Source organism: Pieris brassicae, chromosome 10, assembly GCF_905147105.1.
Source record: "Pieris brassicae chromosome 10, ilPieBrab1.1, whole genome shotgun sequence".
NCBI classification, from domain to species: Eukaryota; Metazoa; Arthropoda; class Insecta; order Lepidoptera; family Pieridae; genus Pieris; species Pieris brassicae.
Window position 1 is genome coordinate 9,897,681 of NC_059674.1, and position 16,919 is coordinate 9,914,599.

The window sequence follows — 16,919 nt, forward strand, 5'->3', positions numbered from 1 at the left end:
GTACTAAAAAATCATCAAAATACATACTTATGTACGTCAGTGCGTATTTTACAAAATTTTGTATTGGTTTTAATCTTTATCGGCGTTGTAAAAAAATTACCGTCACATTTTTCCGTTACGCGTCATCTTTATCTTGTCCCTACCACGGTTAATTCGAAGAGATTCGAAGCCATATAATAACGATAACCATGATAGTAATAATTCTATTACAATTAATTAAATTCTGTAATAATCTTAGTAGTAATAAGTTAAAATGAAATAATTGTATTATTTGTATTCATGTATATGATAATAAAAGACTTTATTTAACCAATTTATGTAAAATTGCATACAGTAGCTCATTTTTCGAAAAAGAAGGTTTATGACCTTATTTTTTGTACTTTTTACGTGTGTACTTTCGTGTACACTAGTACACGCACACAATTTTTATTTACATAGATCATTTAAAACTGACTCATTTACACGAGTATTATTTTACATTTTATTGCGGTAAAGCGATCTATCTCTATGGGTAGCATAGCAAAGTTTTCCATATGTTTGTTTGATGCTACTAAAAAGGTAGTCTAGGTAAAAACAATACGGCCAAACAAACTTCGCCGGCAGCTAGTACTAAATAATTATGCTATAAAATTGCTATGCTTTTATAATAAGTTTAAGCTGTAGAGAGTAGCTTTAGGTCTAGACTCTCAGCGCGTCTCTCCACGCCACGCTAATAAAACTAAAAATGCCCGAGTAAGCAAGACCAAACTTTTAATCATACAATTATTATATAATATATTAATTATCATAAATAAATGTAAAATTAGGTAATTAAAAATCTTTTAGCTCTGAAACAAAGATGATGGTGGTTAAATGTGCTCCCAAATTTAATGATGGGCAACACAAAGATGAGGTATTCGTTAAGGGGGCTATTGAGAAGGTGTTGCCACTTTGCACACATTACATAGACAGCGCTGGCAACTATGCAGCTATGAGTAAAGAGAAACAGACCGACTTTATGAATGAGGCTTATAATATCGCTAGGATGGGTAAGAACTAAAATATTTACAGACAATCACTTGATATTCAAAAGATGTATTATGATTTTAACGTAAGTTTGTTGTTCTGTCTTGGAAACCAAAAGTCATAGTCAAACCTAGATTTGCATTTTTTCAACTGGACCGTGCAGTTCAACAAAAGAGATTAGAGAGAATTTTTGAGATATCAGCATTTCTGGAGTCTCAGTTATCTCACCCTGAGTTAATAATATTGACAGATATTTCGATGTTTAGGATTTTTATATTTGTTATAAGTGGCATTAATATATACACGTGTTTTAACTAATTTCAACAAAATATCTCAATTGCTTGCCTTTCCGAGTCTTCTAGGTTTTGTCCGCAAATCTGTTTCGTGATAATATTTTCTTAATATGCAAGTAGGTGATCAGTCTTCTATGCCTGACATACGCCGTTGTTTTCGTCTAAAGTATTCTTTGCCGTACGAGTGAGTGTTTGGCACATATACAGAAAATGATACCATCGTATTTTCAAAGCAATAAATTGTCAATTTAGACGTTATTAAATATAGGTCCATTTTCCAGGTCTACGTATAATTGCGTTATGCCGCGGTAGCAGTCTTGAATCGTTAACGTATACGGGCGTGTGTGGAGTTTGCGATCCGCCCCGCGAGTCCGCTCGTACGGCAATTGCTGCCTTACGAAGATCTCAAGTGCAGGTCAAGATGGTCACCGGTGACGCCAGGCCTACTGCACTTGCTGTTGGTAAGGATTTTGATTGTTTAATATTAACGGAACTGGATTTAAAAATGGTGATACCGTTAATTAGCTTATAATCAGCCATTTAACTTCTTCTACTTCTTCGACTCTAAGTCTTCTACTTGGTTCGAACGGCCAAACAGTTTAAGGAATTACATATTATGATACTATCTGGTCAATATATTATTGGAGCCTTGTTGTATGTACAAAAAATATAAACGATTTTAAAACAAATGTTGACTTTCACCAGTAAATACTCGAAACAGAACTATTAAGCGTACGACCAACCAGGCTCCAGAAGATAAACCACTCCTTATATAGATATTGTATTAGTTTTTACAACAAACTCCCAAGCGAAATTAGAGAATTGTTTCTGAATTAATTCAAAGCCCTCGTTAAACGTAAATTAATCACTAAAGCTTTTAAAAAATTTGACGGTTATTTTAATGATTCTAATCCTTGGGATTGATTTGCTCCAGTTCAAACAGTTTGTATGACTCAAACTTGGCGATTGAAAAGAGAGGCGAGGAGTTTCTTGCCAGTTCTTCTAGCCCGCTCTACCCCCTTGACTTGCGAACTGGTTGTAAATGTAAACTTAGAATCAATTTATCTTCTTTTCTAACGTTCATAAGTGTACTTGTTTACCCTATATTGATAAAGTTATTTGAGTTTTAGTTTAAATATACTATAAATTAGTTTGACATTTTTTAAATAATTATTGTAATATTGGTAAATCAAAAATCAAATGAAACAGATCTGTTATGTGTTCCTTTTCGGAACTAGCGAGCTATGGCTTTCATTGGTGGTCTTCACTGGGAAATTCGATCTCCATTTAAAAACTGGCAATATAGCTATGGCTATTCCGTCCGTTTCCCTATATATAATTGTCGGAGAAATATCGTCACTTCGTCGTTATGAGCATCGTCATAAGCGTCTTGTAGGTAAAGTGCGAGCACAAAACACACGAATAATTATCGGACAATATTTAATTTGGATTGATTCCTTTTAACATTACAAATAACATTTTTAGCTTGAATCATAACGAGCAGTGGGTTCAAGGCACTCACTTACAATCACAATCTATTCAACCACAAATCATATAGACCCAACTCGGTCTAATCACCACAATGTTCCACTGAATACTCAATCAGAATTTAGAACAACCCTGCGTTCCCTGGACGCAATGTCCAAAGTCCTGATGGTGCCTCGACCCCATTCGATGAATTTGCTCGGCTCTGATTGGTCGTAACAATATTCGTACTTTTATCGTTCCAATTATTAACTAAAGTAACAATAATAATCAACCGCCAACGACTTGATTGACTTGATCAGAAGTCTGGTCCTGTACACGTACACAGAAATTGTTTCATCGTAATTCAAGACATTCGTGATGACGATAAGGCAATAGCTAAAATAAGTCTTATTAAGTTTGATGTAATTTTTAGGACAAATGGTGGGCTTGGATGTTCTCCATTCACAGTCACTGTCCGGAGAACAGCTAGATTCAATGTCTGATGATGAATTGGACGCCATCATTGATACTGTAAGTTTTGGTTTAGATTTATAAAATGTTGCGATTGATCAAATAAAAAGCATTAAATTTAAATTAAATTTTGCTTGTTTGAAAATATTTGATTGAACATTTTTAATGTCTTTATTTTTGTGGTGAAAATATTGAAGAAATTTTTTATGATTTTTTTTGTCAAATACGTTAATATTTTTGTCTTGTGAGGAAGGAGAGGAAAATTTGTGCCTGGAAACAAATCTTAAGTAACTGCTAAACACCTATTTTAAGTTATTTTGATATCAAACCTACGGAAATTTATGTGTTTTCTTAAAAATTTACAGGTGAGTGTGTTTTACCGAGTGACACCAAAGCACAAGTTGTGTATCGTGAAATCACTTCAACGGCTTGGGAATATAGTTGGAATGACGGGTAAGTGTTCAAACATATGATCCTGTACAATTGGAGCATGGGGCATAGTCTAGGTAGTAATTACGATCTAAATTTCATAACATTACAAAAGCATATCCGATATAACAAAAGTTTACATATTTTTTAGCTTAATATAAATTAAAATTGAAATTGTATAAAAATATTCCAATATATACCCGTCGATGAAACTAGGAACTATAATTTCGGTGACAATTATCACCTCATCCAATGCGTGACCATGCTTGACGTGATGGCCATGCATTTCATAAATTCGATTTAATAAAATTTAAAAATTTATGTAGATTCTGACATGAAGTCATGCCTCGGCCCATTTTTGTATTAACGATGTGTTATTTTTTTCTAAATTCTAATTATAGAAACAACATGTCTGATATGGGAGAACTTCGAAACAATTATTTTAATCAAATTCTCAATTAAAATCTGTATATATTCGAACAAAATATACTTATCTATATCTATGTGTATGTTTTGTATGTGATGTAAATGTAAATAGTAATGGCATTGGAGTAATCTGCAATGGTAGTTTATTTTGTTAAATAAATAAAATAAAATTTACAGGCGATGGGGTTAATGACGGTGTGGCGTTGAAACGTGCGGACATTGGGATAGCGATGGGCAAAAACGGAACGGACGTGTGCAAGGAAGCCGCTGATATGATACTTGTTGATGACGATTTTGCTACTATTATGTAAGATTTTTAACGTTTATTTATTTTAAAGAAATAAATATTAATTATCTATATAAGGGAGTTAAACTCAAATGTGTTGCAAAAATGTTTATTTTAAGAAACAATATTTAGAGTTATTTCAGTTGAAAATCACATATCCTATTTCTTTTATAATCAATCAAAAAGGTACTCATAACAAACACTTCGTATTCAAATTAAAAATGACTGACACAAACAAACAAAACTAGCGTCTTTTACACAGACTATCAAACAAGTATAATGAACAGCTCTAAAAACAGAATAGATGATGAATAATCTAATTTAAGAAATATAATTATTTTTCTACATTTATATTATTTATTTAAATATGAATATTCTTTGAATAATAATTTTGCAAATCAATCTTGTCGGACGCGATTTATTCATATAACTGCATTGTTGCTGAAACATTGCAGATTTATTCTAGATTTAGTTTGTAATATAACTTATTAAAAATGAAATATAAGTGAACTACTACTAAGTAAAGTAATTAATCATTAATAAATTAACTGAACTAATTATAGAAACAACAATAAGAGAGCTTCGAAATAATTATTTTAATCAAATTCTCAATTAAAATCTGTATATATTCTAACAAAATATACTTAAAATTTAACTGACTAGCTAAGATTCGCTTCTTTTTCCACAGACTAACATTACGTGAAATGAAACGTCAGTTTTGACACATGACAGATAATAAACAATATCAGTGTATATGAAAGTATTATTTTGTTTGTTAGCGTTCAACTGTTTTATTATTGACCGGGCAGTCCATTCGATCCAGCGGTAGTCAATTCTTCAAATATTCTCTCACCATATATATTGAATGCTCGCAAAATACAGAGCCGAGTTTGCGTTAAAATTCGGGTTTGGACATCTTCTACGGCTGGAAGATGTTTATTATTTATTTTTCCTGGGCAGATTATATAGTGTTTAATTTTTGAGGGGGTCCTAGAAAGCAAGCGCTTTTATCTTTGTTTTTTTTTTGAGGCAAAAAGGCAATTCACTTTATGAATACAAATATTTTTTTAAATCCATAGATCCGCAATCGAAGAAGGGAAGTGCATATTCTACAATATACGAAACTTCGTGCGTTTCCAACTGTCAACGTCAATAGCTGCGTTGTCGCTTATCGCTCTCGCTACTCTCATGGGCATACCTAATCCGCTCAACGCTATGCAAATATTGTGGATTAATATTATTATGGACGGTAAGAATATTTCATCCATTTCAGTTTTTTTTATAAACGTTTGGAAAAAGCTTTAAATACTAAATATGACTACGAAAAAAATCTAACGTTTTTTTTCTTTTTTTTATATTCCAGATTCTATTTTTTTTATTTAAATACTTATTTGATTGTCTAGACTTAAGACAATTAAAAAAGAGGTTAATTTTGAACGAATTACTGAATTCTTTATTGAATTTAGTTGGATTTAGGTCCTAATATTTTGATTTTAATTTTTGATGAATTATGTACCCAGGTCCCCCAGCTCAGTCGCTAGGAGTAGAACCCGTAGACCACGAGGTATTAAAACGCAAACCACGCGACACATCACGACGGATCATCTCCCGCGCAGTACTTGGCTCAGTACTGTTGTCCGCTGCCATCATCATAGCTGGTACTTTGTGGGTGTTTAATAGGGAGGTGAGTTATTGGAAGACGGGCAGATAATTATTTTATGATATTACGAATTTATTTTGCAAGGAACCAGCGTTTATAACTTTTATTTATCATCAATAGGAAAAAGAGTATGTTTTTTTCACAGTGGGGTCCGAAGTTATGATTTGAGAAAATTTTATATCGTATAACTTAATATTAATACTGAAGTTAACATCATTACAACCTATAAACATCCATAAATAGCATGTCTAATGCAAGGACTCATCAGTACCAATCTAGTGGATATTATGAACATGATACAGGATATAGATTTTTAGACTTTTAATAAGAATTAGTAAAAAAGTAAATTTTCTTATAAAACACTTATTGTACAAGTGATAACTCTGCAGGGGTTGAGCTGAAGGACCTCTCGTTGAACAATTTTTGCAGCTGATGACCCCATCTAACCCCTTTGCGTTTGATCTTTTTGGCCACCATATATTTCTATCACAGTAAAATATTTTTCGATTAGGTGATTGCAAAACTTAGATAAACTTTTTATTGAAAGAAAATGAAATTGTCATTTCTGCAAAAACACGTCATCTTGTAGTCGATATCAACTCCGGGGAAAGGTCACACAACTGTCTCTACGGCTGTGATACTTTTGACATTCAACACCTTTTGTCTTCAGTCATCGTGCCACGCACGCTGTAAAGCACGCGAAACGTCGGAAAATTTTAAATTTTGTAAAATAATTATAAGTTTATAATAATACAAATAGCTTTATTTCGGTTAAAAGGTGTTTTCTTTCAATGTGTAAAAGCTATGTTAACAAAAGACTTTAAACTATAAACCTGTATAATGCAAATGAATGATCAAATTCTTGTCGAAATGTTCTCTAAAATTTATTATATTAAGTAAATTGAATTATCTAAGTAAGGATACGGCAAAATTGTCTTCAGTTCCGAGTGGCCGACGTCAACGCTTCGCCGCTGCATACACAGTTCACGCTGTAATTTAAAATTATGTGTGTAATCATAAAAATCTATTTTTAGATGTCCGACAACAAGATAACCCCCCGCGATACGACAATGACATTCACGTGTTTCGTCTTGTTCGACATGTTCAATGCCCTGTCGTGTCGTTCGCAGACGAAGTCGATATTCGAAGTGGGACTATTCTCAAACAAGTATGTTTATATTAAAGCACTATTTGATAGAAGTTGAATCGTTAGATAACGTTCGTTCTTTTTTGTAGTGATGCCCATGGACACTCGAATTCCCAGAAGGCGCGCAAGGGCGTTGCCGTTGTTTACAATCGTGTTGTATTTTTTTATTATTTTCTTCAATGGTTGCCATTAGCAACTCGTAGAAGTACAGAAGTAATTAATGTATATTTTTCTATTTGTGTACTTTCTTAATTTTTTTATATGACCTTGGCCTTTTACACCGAGCTAAATCAAAATCCAAACTTGCTTACATACTCCATTCCTAAATGTTTATTGCTTCATAATTCCAGAATGTTCCTGATAGCGGTGACGCTAAGTTTGATAGGACAAATGCTTGTCATCTACTTCCCGCCGTTACAAAGGGTGTTCCAGACTGAAGCGCTTACTGGACATGGTAAGGAATTTGATTGTAGGTCTGACCATCTGACAGATGTCAGATAGTTGACAGCTGAAAAACCTAAAGAGCAACAAAATATATTCCAATGCGTTGTAAACTTTAAAAAGTCAAGTTTTTTTAAAACGCATATATATATATATCTATATTCTACGACATATCGTTGCTAGCTGGCTAAATTTGTCCGGATCATTTTAGGTAAAAATTAAATAATCCAGTGACAAGTAGTTTTAATCTCGTTATAGTCAAATATTTAGTACATCGATATTATAATTATATGTAATTTAACATTTATAAAATCAATTATTTTAATTTAATTAATGGTAAATAATCATATATCGATTATATTATTATTATTATACATATTCGATTCGATAAAAAATGTTAAACCCTTTTTTCAGATCTGATATTTCTAGTGTGCTTGACGTCAAGCGTGTTCATAGTGAGCGAAGCTAAAAAACTAATAGAGCGTGCGATCAAGAGGCGATCCTTCCCAAAGTTTTCGACGAAGGCCCGCGATGCCATGGATTTTGTATGACAGGAGCCCGAGAAAATGGATTAGGCGAATCTGACATGTGTCACGCTGACACCTGTCAGTATGAGGCGCGTGACGGTGGCTGTCAGTCTGACGCGGCCCGACATGACCTATGTCAAGCCGAAACGCGTCAGCCTGGCAGCAGTCGCGCCTTCGTTGTGTTAGATCTGCAGGACAGTAACGAAGACGCTAAGCGTCATAGAAAGTTTAAACTGTGCAAACACTTATTTAAAACTAATAATTATGAACCAGTGAATGACTCGTGTATAAGTGATACCCGTTTTAGTAAGAAGGGACAAATTGTGTCGAGGTCGTGTCAAACAGACACATTGGATAACGTTGTATGGATGCTGGATGAGTGTGATATCGACAGACCAATTTTTGTTAGACGAAAATCGACTAAGCGTGACAAACACAGGAACCAAGCTTCTAAAGAATTTAAGCCGGAGAAATCAGACGTGACCAGTAATAGTGAAAGCAAAGACCCTCTCTCTCATTCTGTTGTCACTAATATGTCATTGACACCGCAGTCAAGACCAAATTCTTTTATTGATGAAGCTATGACGTCAAATGAGAGCTGTCAGACGTCCTTCATCGATACACGTGTGACAAATGACATATGTCAAAATGTGATGCTTGAAATCCCGCTGAGACCCCTAGAGGGTCCTTCTGGCAGATGTCAGATCACTAATACACAGTTGACAGGTGATAGGCCTAAAGAACGGGAGGGCGATAAATCGGATCAAGGACCATTTGCTATTTACGATGGCAAAATTAATATTCCAATGCGTTTTTAATATTAAGATGTATTTTTTTTACATTTTCAATTAATATGCTTTATCGGCTTTTGTTGTAAGAATGGATCAAATCATATTAGATTAGTGTAATATTAAAAGTAAGAATTCAAATTTAGAGCTCATTTAAAAACATGTCTTAACTCAAAGTCTATTTAGTACCGTCAAATAAACTGTTTGACAGATGCTAAAATTAGATTTGAGTCAAACACGATTTACAAAAGAGGCCTAGCCGGCAAATTTGTTTAATCTAGTTAATAATATTAACGATTTATATTTCTGTCTCTTTCCATCACAGAGTAAACACAATGTAACAGAAAGAGACAACAGTTTAGACAGATTTAGTTAATAAGGTAGTAAATATTGTGACTTAGGTTAAATAATAACTTTTTAATTCCTACGCTTATTTTGATATTATATTTTTTTAGTTAATTTGTGCTTAAAATGGAAAAAAATCCCTATCAAACGCCTCTTTAGTATTTTATCACACATTTAATGTGTGGTTGGAGGTGTTAGGTTTGTTTGTATTTCTTTTATTTCGGTTATGAGAGCGTTCAATTATTACGTCACGCAATTTTTTGGCGATTCCTGACCCCCCCCCCCCCCGATTTTTTGAACTTGCTCTCCCATCTGTCAAACTCATCTGACAGGGGAAGTTTTTTGCGATATCTTGTCTATGGGTGAATTTAGAATTGCCTCTAATTGTTTAGTGCATATAATAATGTAAAGTACAGTTTGAAGTAGTTTAATTGCCAGTGTATAAAGCTTTCATTATTGTAAATATCATTATTTTAAACTGATATTATTTATATATGTATTCTATTTATTATTTCCATAAAAATTAAAAATATTTTTTGTTCTTTTCTTTTCCACCAGTTTAAGTTGCAATATTTTTTGAAGTGATTCGTCTTTCTGTCTCACTCTAACCCGTAGCGTATTTGCGACACTTTCTTCCCTCAACTCATTTAGTGTGCGTTTACTATACCGTTTCGAAGGTATTATAAAAAGAAAGTTATAAAAAATATGGCGAATCAAACAGATCATCCTCGAAACATTATAGAATAAAATAGTTCAATTTATATTAGTTTAAGTTATCACTTCTGCGGGCGTCCCGAGACGCACACATTTTTTATATATTGAGAGACGATTTTGTCGCTTGACCTATAAGGGCCTTGTATAAAGTGAATATAAGCATGTGATACCATATCGTATTATAATCATATTTAACTAATGAAAAGACTTCAATGACTTGCCCATTGCCGTAAAATTTTGCTGCACTGAAAATTGTTCATAGTTATTTCCCACTATTTAAGAGTTTATGTTGTAGATTAACTAAACACTATTAATGAATATACCCATTTTATGTTTTGTTACAAAAAGAATATAAAAATGTTGTATGCAAACCACTAAGCGCACTCACTCAAGTAACCTAGAATAACTGCATGCACGGACCCATACGTGTCACTCGTGCAAAAACATTTTTGTAGTTACGTGCGAGTAACCATAAAATAATGTCGATAAAGTCAGTAAAAATATATAACATATATATGCTACAAGATCGTCGGACAGCAGTTTACGAAGTATTACCAACGTCCGTCGTTCCACAACCTTTTTTCAACGCAGTTTTTCCCGCGCGCCACCACAATTTTGAACCAGCTTACTGAAGTATTTTCGAACCAATTCGACTTAAGGACCTTCAAGATAAGAGCATTCCCATTCTTAAAATGCTTAAATGATTTTGTCCAGTATTGCTATCGATTCAACGTACTTAATTTGAAAACGAATGCGTAAATTTTCCCTATATTAGATACAGTACAAGCGCAACGTTCTTTTCTCAGTTTCCTAGTCATATTTTATAGATGAAATTAATTTCACGGCAATGTTAAGGACAATTCTGCATATAAAGGTTGATGTGTTTTATGTATGTATAAATTTATATACACGCAGCTGTATGCAGTGCAATTTATCGTAATGTGTAACACTCGACGAACGATTTAATATAATAGATTCTAATTATTAATTATGTATACAGAAGTATATATCGTTTATTGAGGCTTTTTAAACATATCGTTTAATATTGATATATATATATATATATATCAGAGAAACGTACGTTTTGATTCATAAATGCACTGTAAATTCGGAAACAAGTCTGCTCGAAATCCATCATTACAGATCAGGCCATAAAATAAAATAAAAAAAACAAGTCAGATTCGCGTTTAGGATATTAGAGACAAAACAATCGATAATCAGCGAGGTATATTGAAAAATATAATGATTTTGAATTCTATGAATATATTTTTATTTAGCATATATATGGCCTAATGTCATACATTTATATTTTAGTATAATACAGAAGTTTGGTCATCATTTCTTTATAAATAGTTATTAATTCTAATACTACTGCGATCATGACCATGATGACCGCCATTTTGATTTTGACTGTGACAGGTGTAATTTCCCATCTCACGCAGTGGTAAAAGTAGTTTTTGTATTTGTTACTATCATGTGAAAATCTAGCTTTAAATGAAAAATATTATCGGGCAAGGAACGAGAATACTTTCTGCTTTAGAACATTATTGTGGGTTTGGAAACGGGGTTTGTTTTAAAGGATGTTAAGCGGTGTAACCGTGATTTTTTATTTACGAAGGCATTTTTATTATTTACGAGTAACTGTTAATTTTCTATTAGTACATATATGGTATAGAATTTTTAATTTTAACACAAATTAAATAGCGTTCAATTTTTCAGTTCAGATTATTGGTCAAAGTGGCGCAGTCAATATTTCCATAAGCTTTCTAGGTTCGGTTTAGCCGTTTTAATATGTAAAATACTTATACGAGTAGAACTATTTATAAAACTCAGTAGATGTAGTGTTTATCTCTATAGAAATAAGATATAAAATATCTTTGTCTATTGGAAATTTGATGTTCATTAATATATACGTAGTGTTTTATAAATTGGCTAAAGTGCGATCGTTTTACTCAATAATATTAAACCGATAATTAAAATTATGATTAATTATTGTAAATGCGTTCGCCTATATACCAACTATATCGAGAATACACAGAAGGCAAACCAGTGATTCACCAAATCGGTGATCTGGTGACTCGAGTGAAAGTAAAAACCAAAATCTGTACGCTGTAACAAGAGAGGCGCTAGACTGAAACTGGTAGAAATACAGATGTTTACTTGCTGACGACGATGATCAGACATGAGTTACTGGCCGCTGAGAGAGTTATACCTGTAGGTAGAGGCTAAACATTTGTTATTTTTTTATTGAATCAGAATTCATATCTTGCGGAGCGAGTACTACAATACAAAATACTAGACAATTAAAAGGTGTGACGGAAAGGCCTTTTACTAAGGTTTATTTAATTTAAGGTTTGGCAGTTTATATCAGTATGGAGATATTTGATTGTTTGACCTTCAGAAGGGTACACAAATTTCACCAGGTACATAGATACATAAATGAAGAACGCTTTAGTTTTTTCATAGGATCGTGGCATTTAGTTGACGTAACTTTCTTTAGGATATTGATTTAAATATGAATATATATTTTTTGTCTCTTCCCTATGCTAGGATCACTAGCAAGTTGGCGCTAAGTTTGAATCCCGCGTTAAAAAAGTATTGGAATTTGTCATACGGGAGTGATAGGTCATCCTAAATCGAGACTTTGATAGAGTAAATTATATTACTCCAAGTTGGCGTCGTAAGAAATGTTATATATGAAAATCGAACAAGCTGTTAGCTTAATCCTCAATAATATATTATGACTTATACGTCTGTACTTTAATATATGTTTATTAATTAAAATTATCGCACTGTTAGTCAATCTTTTGTCTACAACTCTTACTAATTTTCATATCTGATACGTAAGTGTTATTGTTAACATGTATTTAGAGATATATAAAATCCACTTTTCATCTTCACACGAATTGTAAAAAGTATGCTTACGTGAACTTTAATGTGACAGACAGCATAAAGATCACCTACTTATCTATGAAATAAAATTTGGCCCATATTGGATTGTAGCGCCACCGAATTTTGTTTTATTCGTCTTCCGTAAAGGGTTATATGTTGCAATTATATCATTGTGACTTATTTTTACTATCACGCAAAAGTCATAGTACCGGATAGCAAAAATGATATAACATGCTGAAGCATTTCGTTGTTAAAATCACTTTTGCGCGGGCTTTGCACAATACTTTGTATTAAGCGTGATAGTCTTTTTACATTAAATGTACATTTGAAATTGCATTTTTTATGATTCTATATAAATTTCGTGGTACGTTAAGCCTGAGTCGAGAGAACGGAATATTCTACCAAATTAATACCTAACCATCTGCTAATTTAATTCTAAATTTTGTAGCGAACAAAACGTATTTTGCCTCATACATAGACTTGGAATTATTAATAAATAATGCAACCTGTTTGACTTATTGTTTGCGTAAGTGTACTTAACGAGATTTAATTAGTAGCCAATTAAAGATAGAATCCTACTGAAATTCTTTGTCAGTATTATAAGAAAAAATAGAGAACACGGTACACATAACAATAGTTCCTGAATTGTTTGAATATTTCGCCTTTAAAAGATTTTGTTAAATTCACTGCTCATTTTAATTTTAAAATCATTTAGTAATAGACATTTGGTATATGTTGGATCAATGGCGTTACTGTCAGCTGTCATTGTTATTATATGCCAAAGGTCTTATTAATTATCAACGTGAAAGGATTATTACTATCGCATCGATTGAATAGTCTATACTAAAAAAATATATTACGGTTTTGAAATGATTTAATTTAATTAATTTATAAGCTCGGTGATATGACAATGAGCTGACATTAATGCTATTGCTCCGACATATGTTATAGTTAAGAAGGATGTAAAGAATGGTGCTAATTCTGGTGTACCGGAAAGTGACTAAGTAAGCGGAGACAATAGTACTGAATTTAAAATGAGCATCAGAATTACAATACAATATATTATTATATAGAATATTAATTGTTATATCTATAAAAAAATTAAAGAAAACGTACGTTTATTTTTAATAGGAAATTCACAAACTTAATTTCCAAATAACAAATGATCAACACAATACACACATTAAATTTAAGAACTATTATACCAAATAAAAAAAAACTTATGAAACATAGATACATTCCTACAGTTTGATGGATAACCAATTAAAGAAAAGTACCTCCTTAAGTTTGCAATACTTTTATAATTATCCATTTATAATGGGATGTGAAGTGCATATATACAATAAAAAAATATATTCATAAATCCCCAAAAGAGGCGAAAGTCTTTAGTTAAAATAATGCAAAATTATATACAGTATTCTCTTCGCCCTTTTAAGATATTACTGAGAGTACATCCTAATTAGCACCATTGTCAAAACGATAATAACATGAAAACTAATTACACTGAATGTTTTTGTGTAAAATAAATATTCGTGGTCTACTATGGCGTTAGTCATAAAATATACTTATTTGGAATGTATGAATTGTAAACGATACTTTAATTATTTGTTTTAAAGTGTATTTTGCGATGCACACTACACGTTTCCTTGTGATTCACCTTACATCACGTTTTAGCTTAAAAATATGTTAAGCTTTAATGAAACAAGTTTTGTTCCATCAATAATTAATTCGTCTTGTATTCCGACTCTGAGTAATGTAATCACTGTTTTAGTAAATAAAGACATCTCTGATTTTTTTACTTAGTTACCTTTTATAGAGACTTCATTATAAATTTGTCTTAATTTGAGTTCCTGCGTAATTTATACATGAGTTCCTAAAGAAAAATTACAATATGGATCCTTAGACATTTTTTTCTGAATAAGACGCAGTTTTGTTTAAGTTCATATTATGACTTCACTGTTCATAGTTAATAAATAGGAATAGGGGAAGGACTAGGCCTTGTGATATTATTTAATTATTTCTTACAAAATATAGATTAAAAACCAACAATTCGAAAGACCTTGAATTTGTAGATACAATTGCAGTTGTGAAGAGGTTATCGCTGTCAATAAACTCGTAATTTTGCAAAAAACACAGTATAAATTATAGCTCTGGTGCGAACTTACGAAATATTGTGTTAATAAATTATTTAAAGGCGACATTAGGAGTATTTGTATACAAATCTTATTAAATAATTTCAGTATTAGGTTACTATAACAGTGAGCGGAATAACAATGATTCTACGTACTGAGTCCATACTTGTACTAGCTTATATTGTCTTAGTTAGTGGGATTCAAGAAAGCCAACGGTATTTAGAAGCTCCAGAAGTGACAGGTGTATCTTTGGCAGAACCAGAAGGCTTGTATGTCCAGTGGTGGCCGGTGAGACAAAGGAACGATGATCCAGTAATTGGGTACAAGGTTTGTTAAGTGTTATCAGACAGAGTCCATTTCTTTACTTGTACATATGTGTCTTCCACACTGAAACTCATCGAACTGCAAAGTAACCTCAATGTAGTATTGCAAATGATATGAGGTAATTTTTGAAACAATTCAGTTCCCGGTGTTGCTTAATTCTACGCTAATAAAGCCATCATTGACCGGAAACTCTTTCCAGCCCCCTGGCAATGTGAGTGTCCATGGGCGGCGGTATCGCTTACTATGAGGCGACCGTCCTGCCCGTTTGCCTCCTGTTATATAAAAAAATAGAGTGTAACCTTGCATCTAGCTGATCTTATTATATTTCAATTGTAATTTTTTTGAAGATAATCATTTGTAGATAAGGCTTTGGGAAATACCAGAATCATCGACAACTGATATTCAGTTGGTCAATGCTGACAAGTATCCGGGGACAGTGAAACACGATGAATCCTCTAAGGTACATTAATTATTTACTCTTTAATACTACAAACATCATAGTAACAGTAATCATGGTTTTAGAATCCACAAAACAAGCGAGGCGAACGCCTAATGGATTGGTCAATATTAGATAGAGTATATGAACCTAACCGCTGTTTTAACCCGTTGTGATTATAAATAGGTTGAAATTTGTTAACCGCGATTTTCGTTATATCCTCCAAATACCTCTGTGTTGTTGATTATTATTGTGGTAGACCAAATATTTTAATTAAAATCATTTTCTTAATGTTATATGGTAATATAACTTTTGCTACATCTCATATTTCTTTCTAACATCATACACAGAATAAATTATAGAAATACAATTATATGAAATCACAATATAATAGATAAATCGCAAAAAAACTGGTACATTCAGATTGTATAATTGTATAAGTACAGCACAATAATCCATATAAAAATATGCATGCAATTTTCATAATGTCGTAATATAATAACAGTTAAGATGTTTTCTGGTCTGCTTTTAAAAATCTAATCTAACCTTACCCTATAAACATTACACGACAGGGATCTATAACTTATGGGTAGGATTTAATAGTTTGATGCCGTGCTGGATCAATAAAAAAAAGAGTTCTTTCTGACAATTCAAGATAGAAGTGAAAATTAACTATGAATATATAACATCAAGATTTTGGTATGTACAAAATTTAATAGTTACAAAAAATTTCAGTCATTTTCTGTCAATAACACGGAACCAATTTCCAGAGAAGAGATCATTGGGTCTACGAACAAAGGTTTAATATCGGCCACAGTTAAAATCAAATATAATACGATTTACGAAGTTCGAGTATTGGCCTTTAAGAAGGACGTTGACGGGCCTATGTCTCTGCCTACGAGGACTAAGGTAGTGAAAGGAAGTGGTTATCAGGTTGTTCTACAAAGGACGACAACAGGTTGTCGGATTACAGTCCCTTCAGAAGTGCAATACGAAAATGATCCATATCCATACGAACACAATTTTATTTTTTTAAACTATGATAGAAACTATAAATAGCAATGCAACACAAACAAAAACTTGTAAAATTTTATTCATCAAACTCAAAAAAAGTTGTAGGGACTGTGAATGTTTTT

The 16,919-nt window shown here is 32.5% G+C and overlaps 1 protein-coding gene across 2 annotated transcripts in view; it reads left to right on the forward strand.

Annotated features, from left to right (window-relative positions):
- LOC123714851 (calcium-transporting ATPase type 2C member 1) overlaps positions 1 to 14,686 on the forward strand; it is a 37,444-nt gene extending 22,758 nt beyond the window's left edge. For both annotated transcript variants that reach the window (XM_045669456.1, XM_045669455.1), the window contains exons 10-19: positions 826 to 1,028; positions 1,580 to 1,759; positions 3,199 to 3,296; positions 3,602 to 3,689; positions 4,269 to 4,398; positions 5,457 to 5,626; positions 5,898 to 6,061; positions 7,072 to 7,205; positions 7,535 to 7,638; positions 8,040 to 14,686. In XM_045669456.1, coding sequence (XP_045525412.1) covers positions 826 to 1,028; positions 1,580 to 1,759; positions 3,199 to 3,296; positions 3,602 to 3,689; positions 4,269 to 4,398; positions 5,457 to 5,626; positions 5,898 to 6,061; positions 7,072 to 7,205; positions 7,535 to 7,638; positions 8,040 to 8,176 — 1,408 coding nt within the window. In that variant the 3' untranslated portion in view covers positions 8,177 to 14,686. The remainder of the gene's footprint in view (positions 1 to 825; positions 1,029 to 1,579; positions 1,760 to 3,198; positions 3,297 to 3,601; positions 3,690 to 4,268; positions 4,399 to 5,456; positions 5,627 to 5,897; positions 6,062 to 7,071; positions 7,206 to 7,534; positions 7,639 to 8,039) is intronic.
- The last annotated feature ends 2,233 nt before the right edge of the window (positions 14,687 to 16,919 follow it).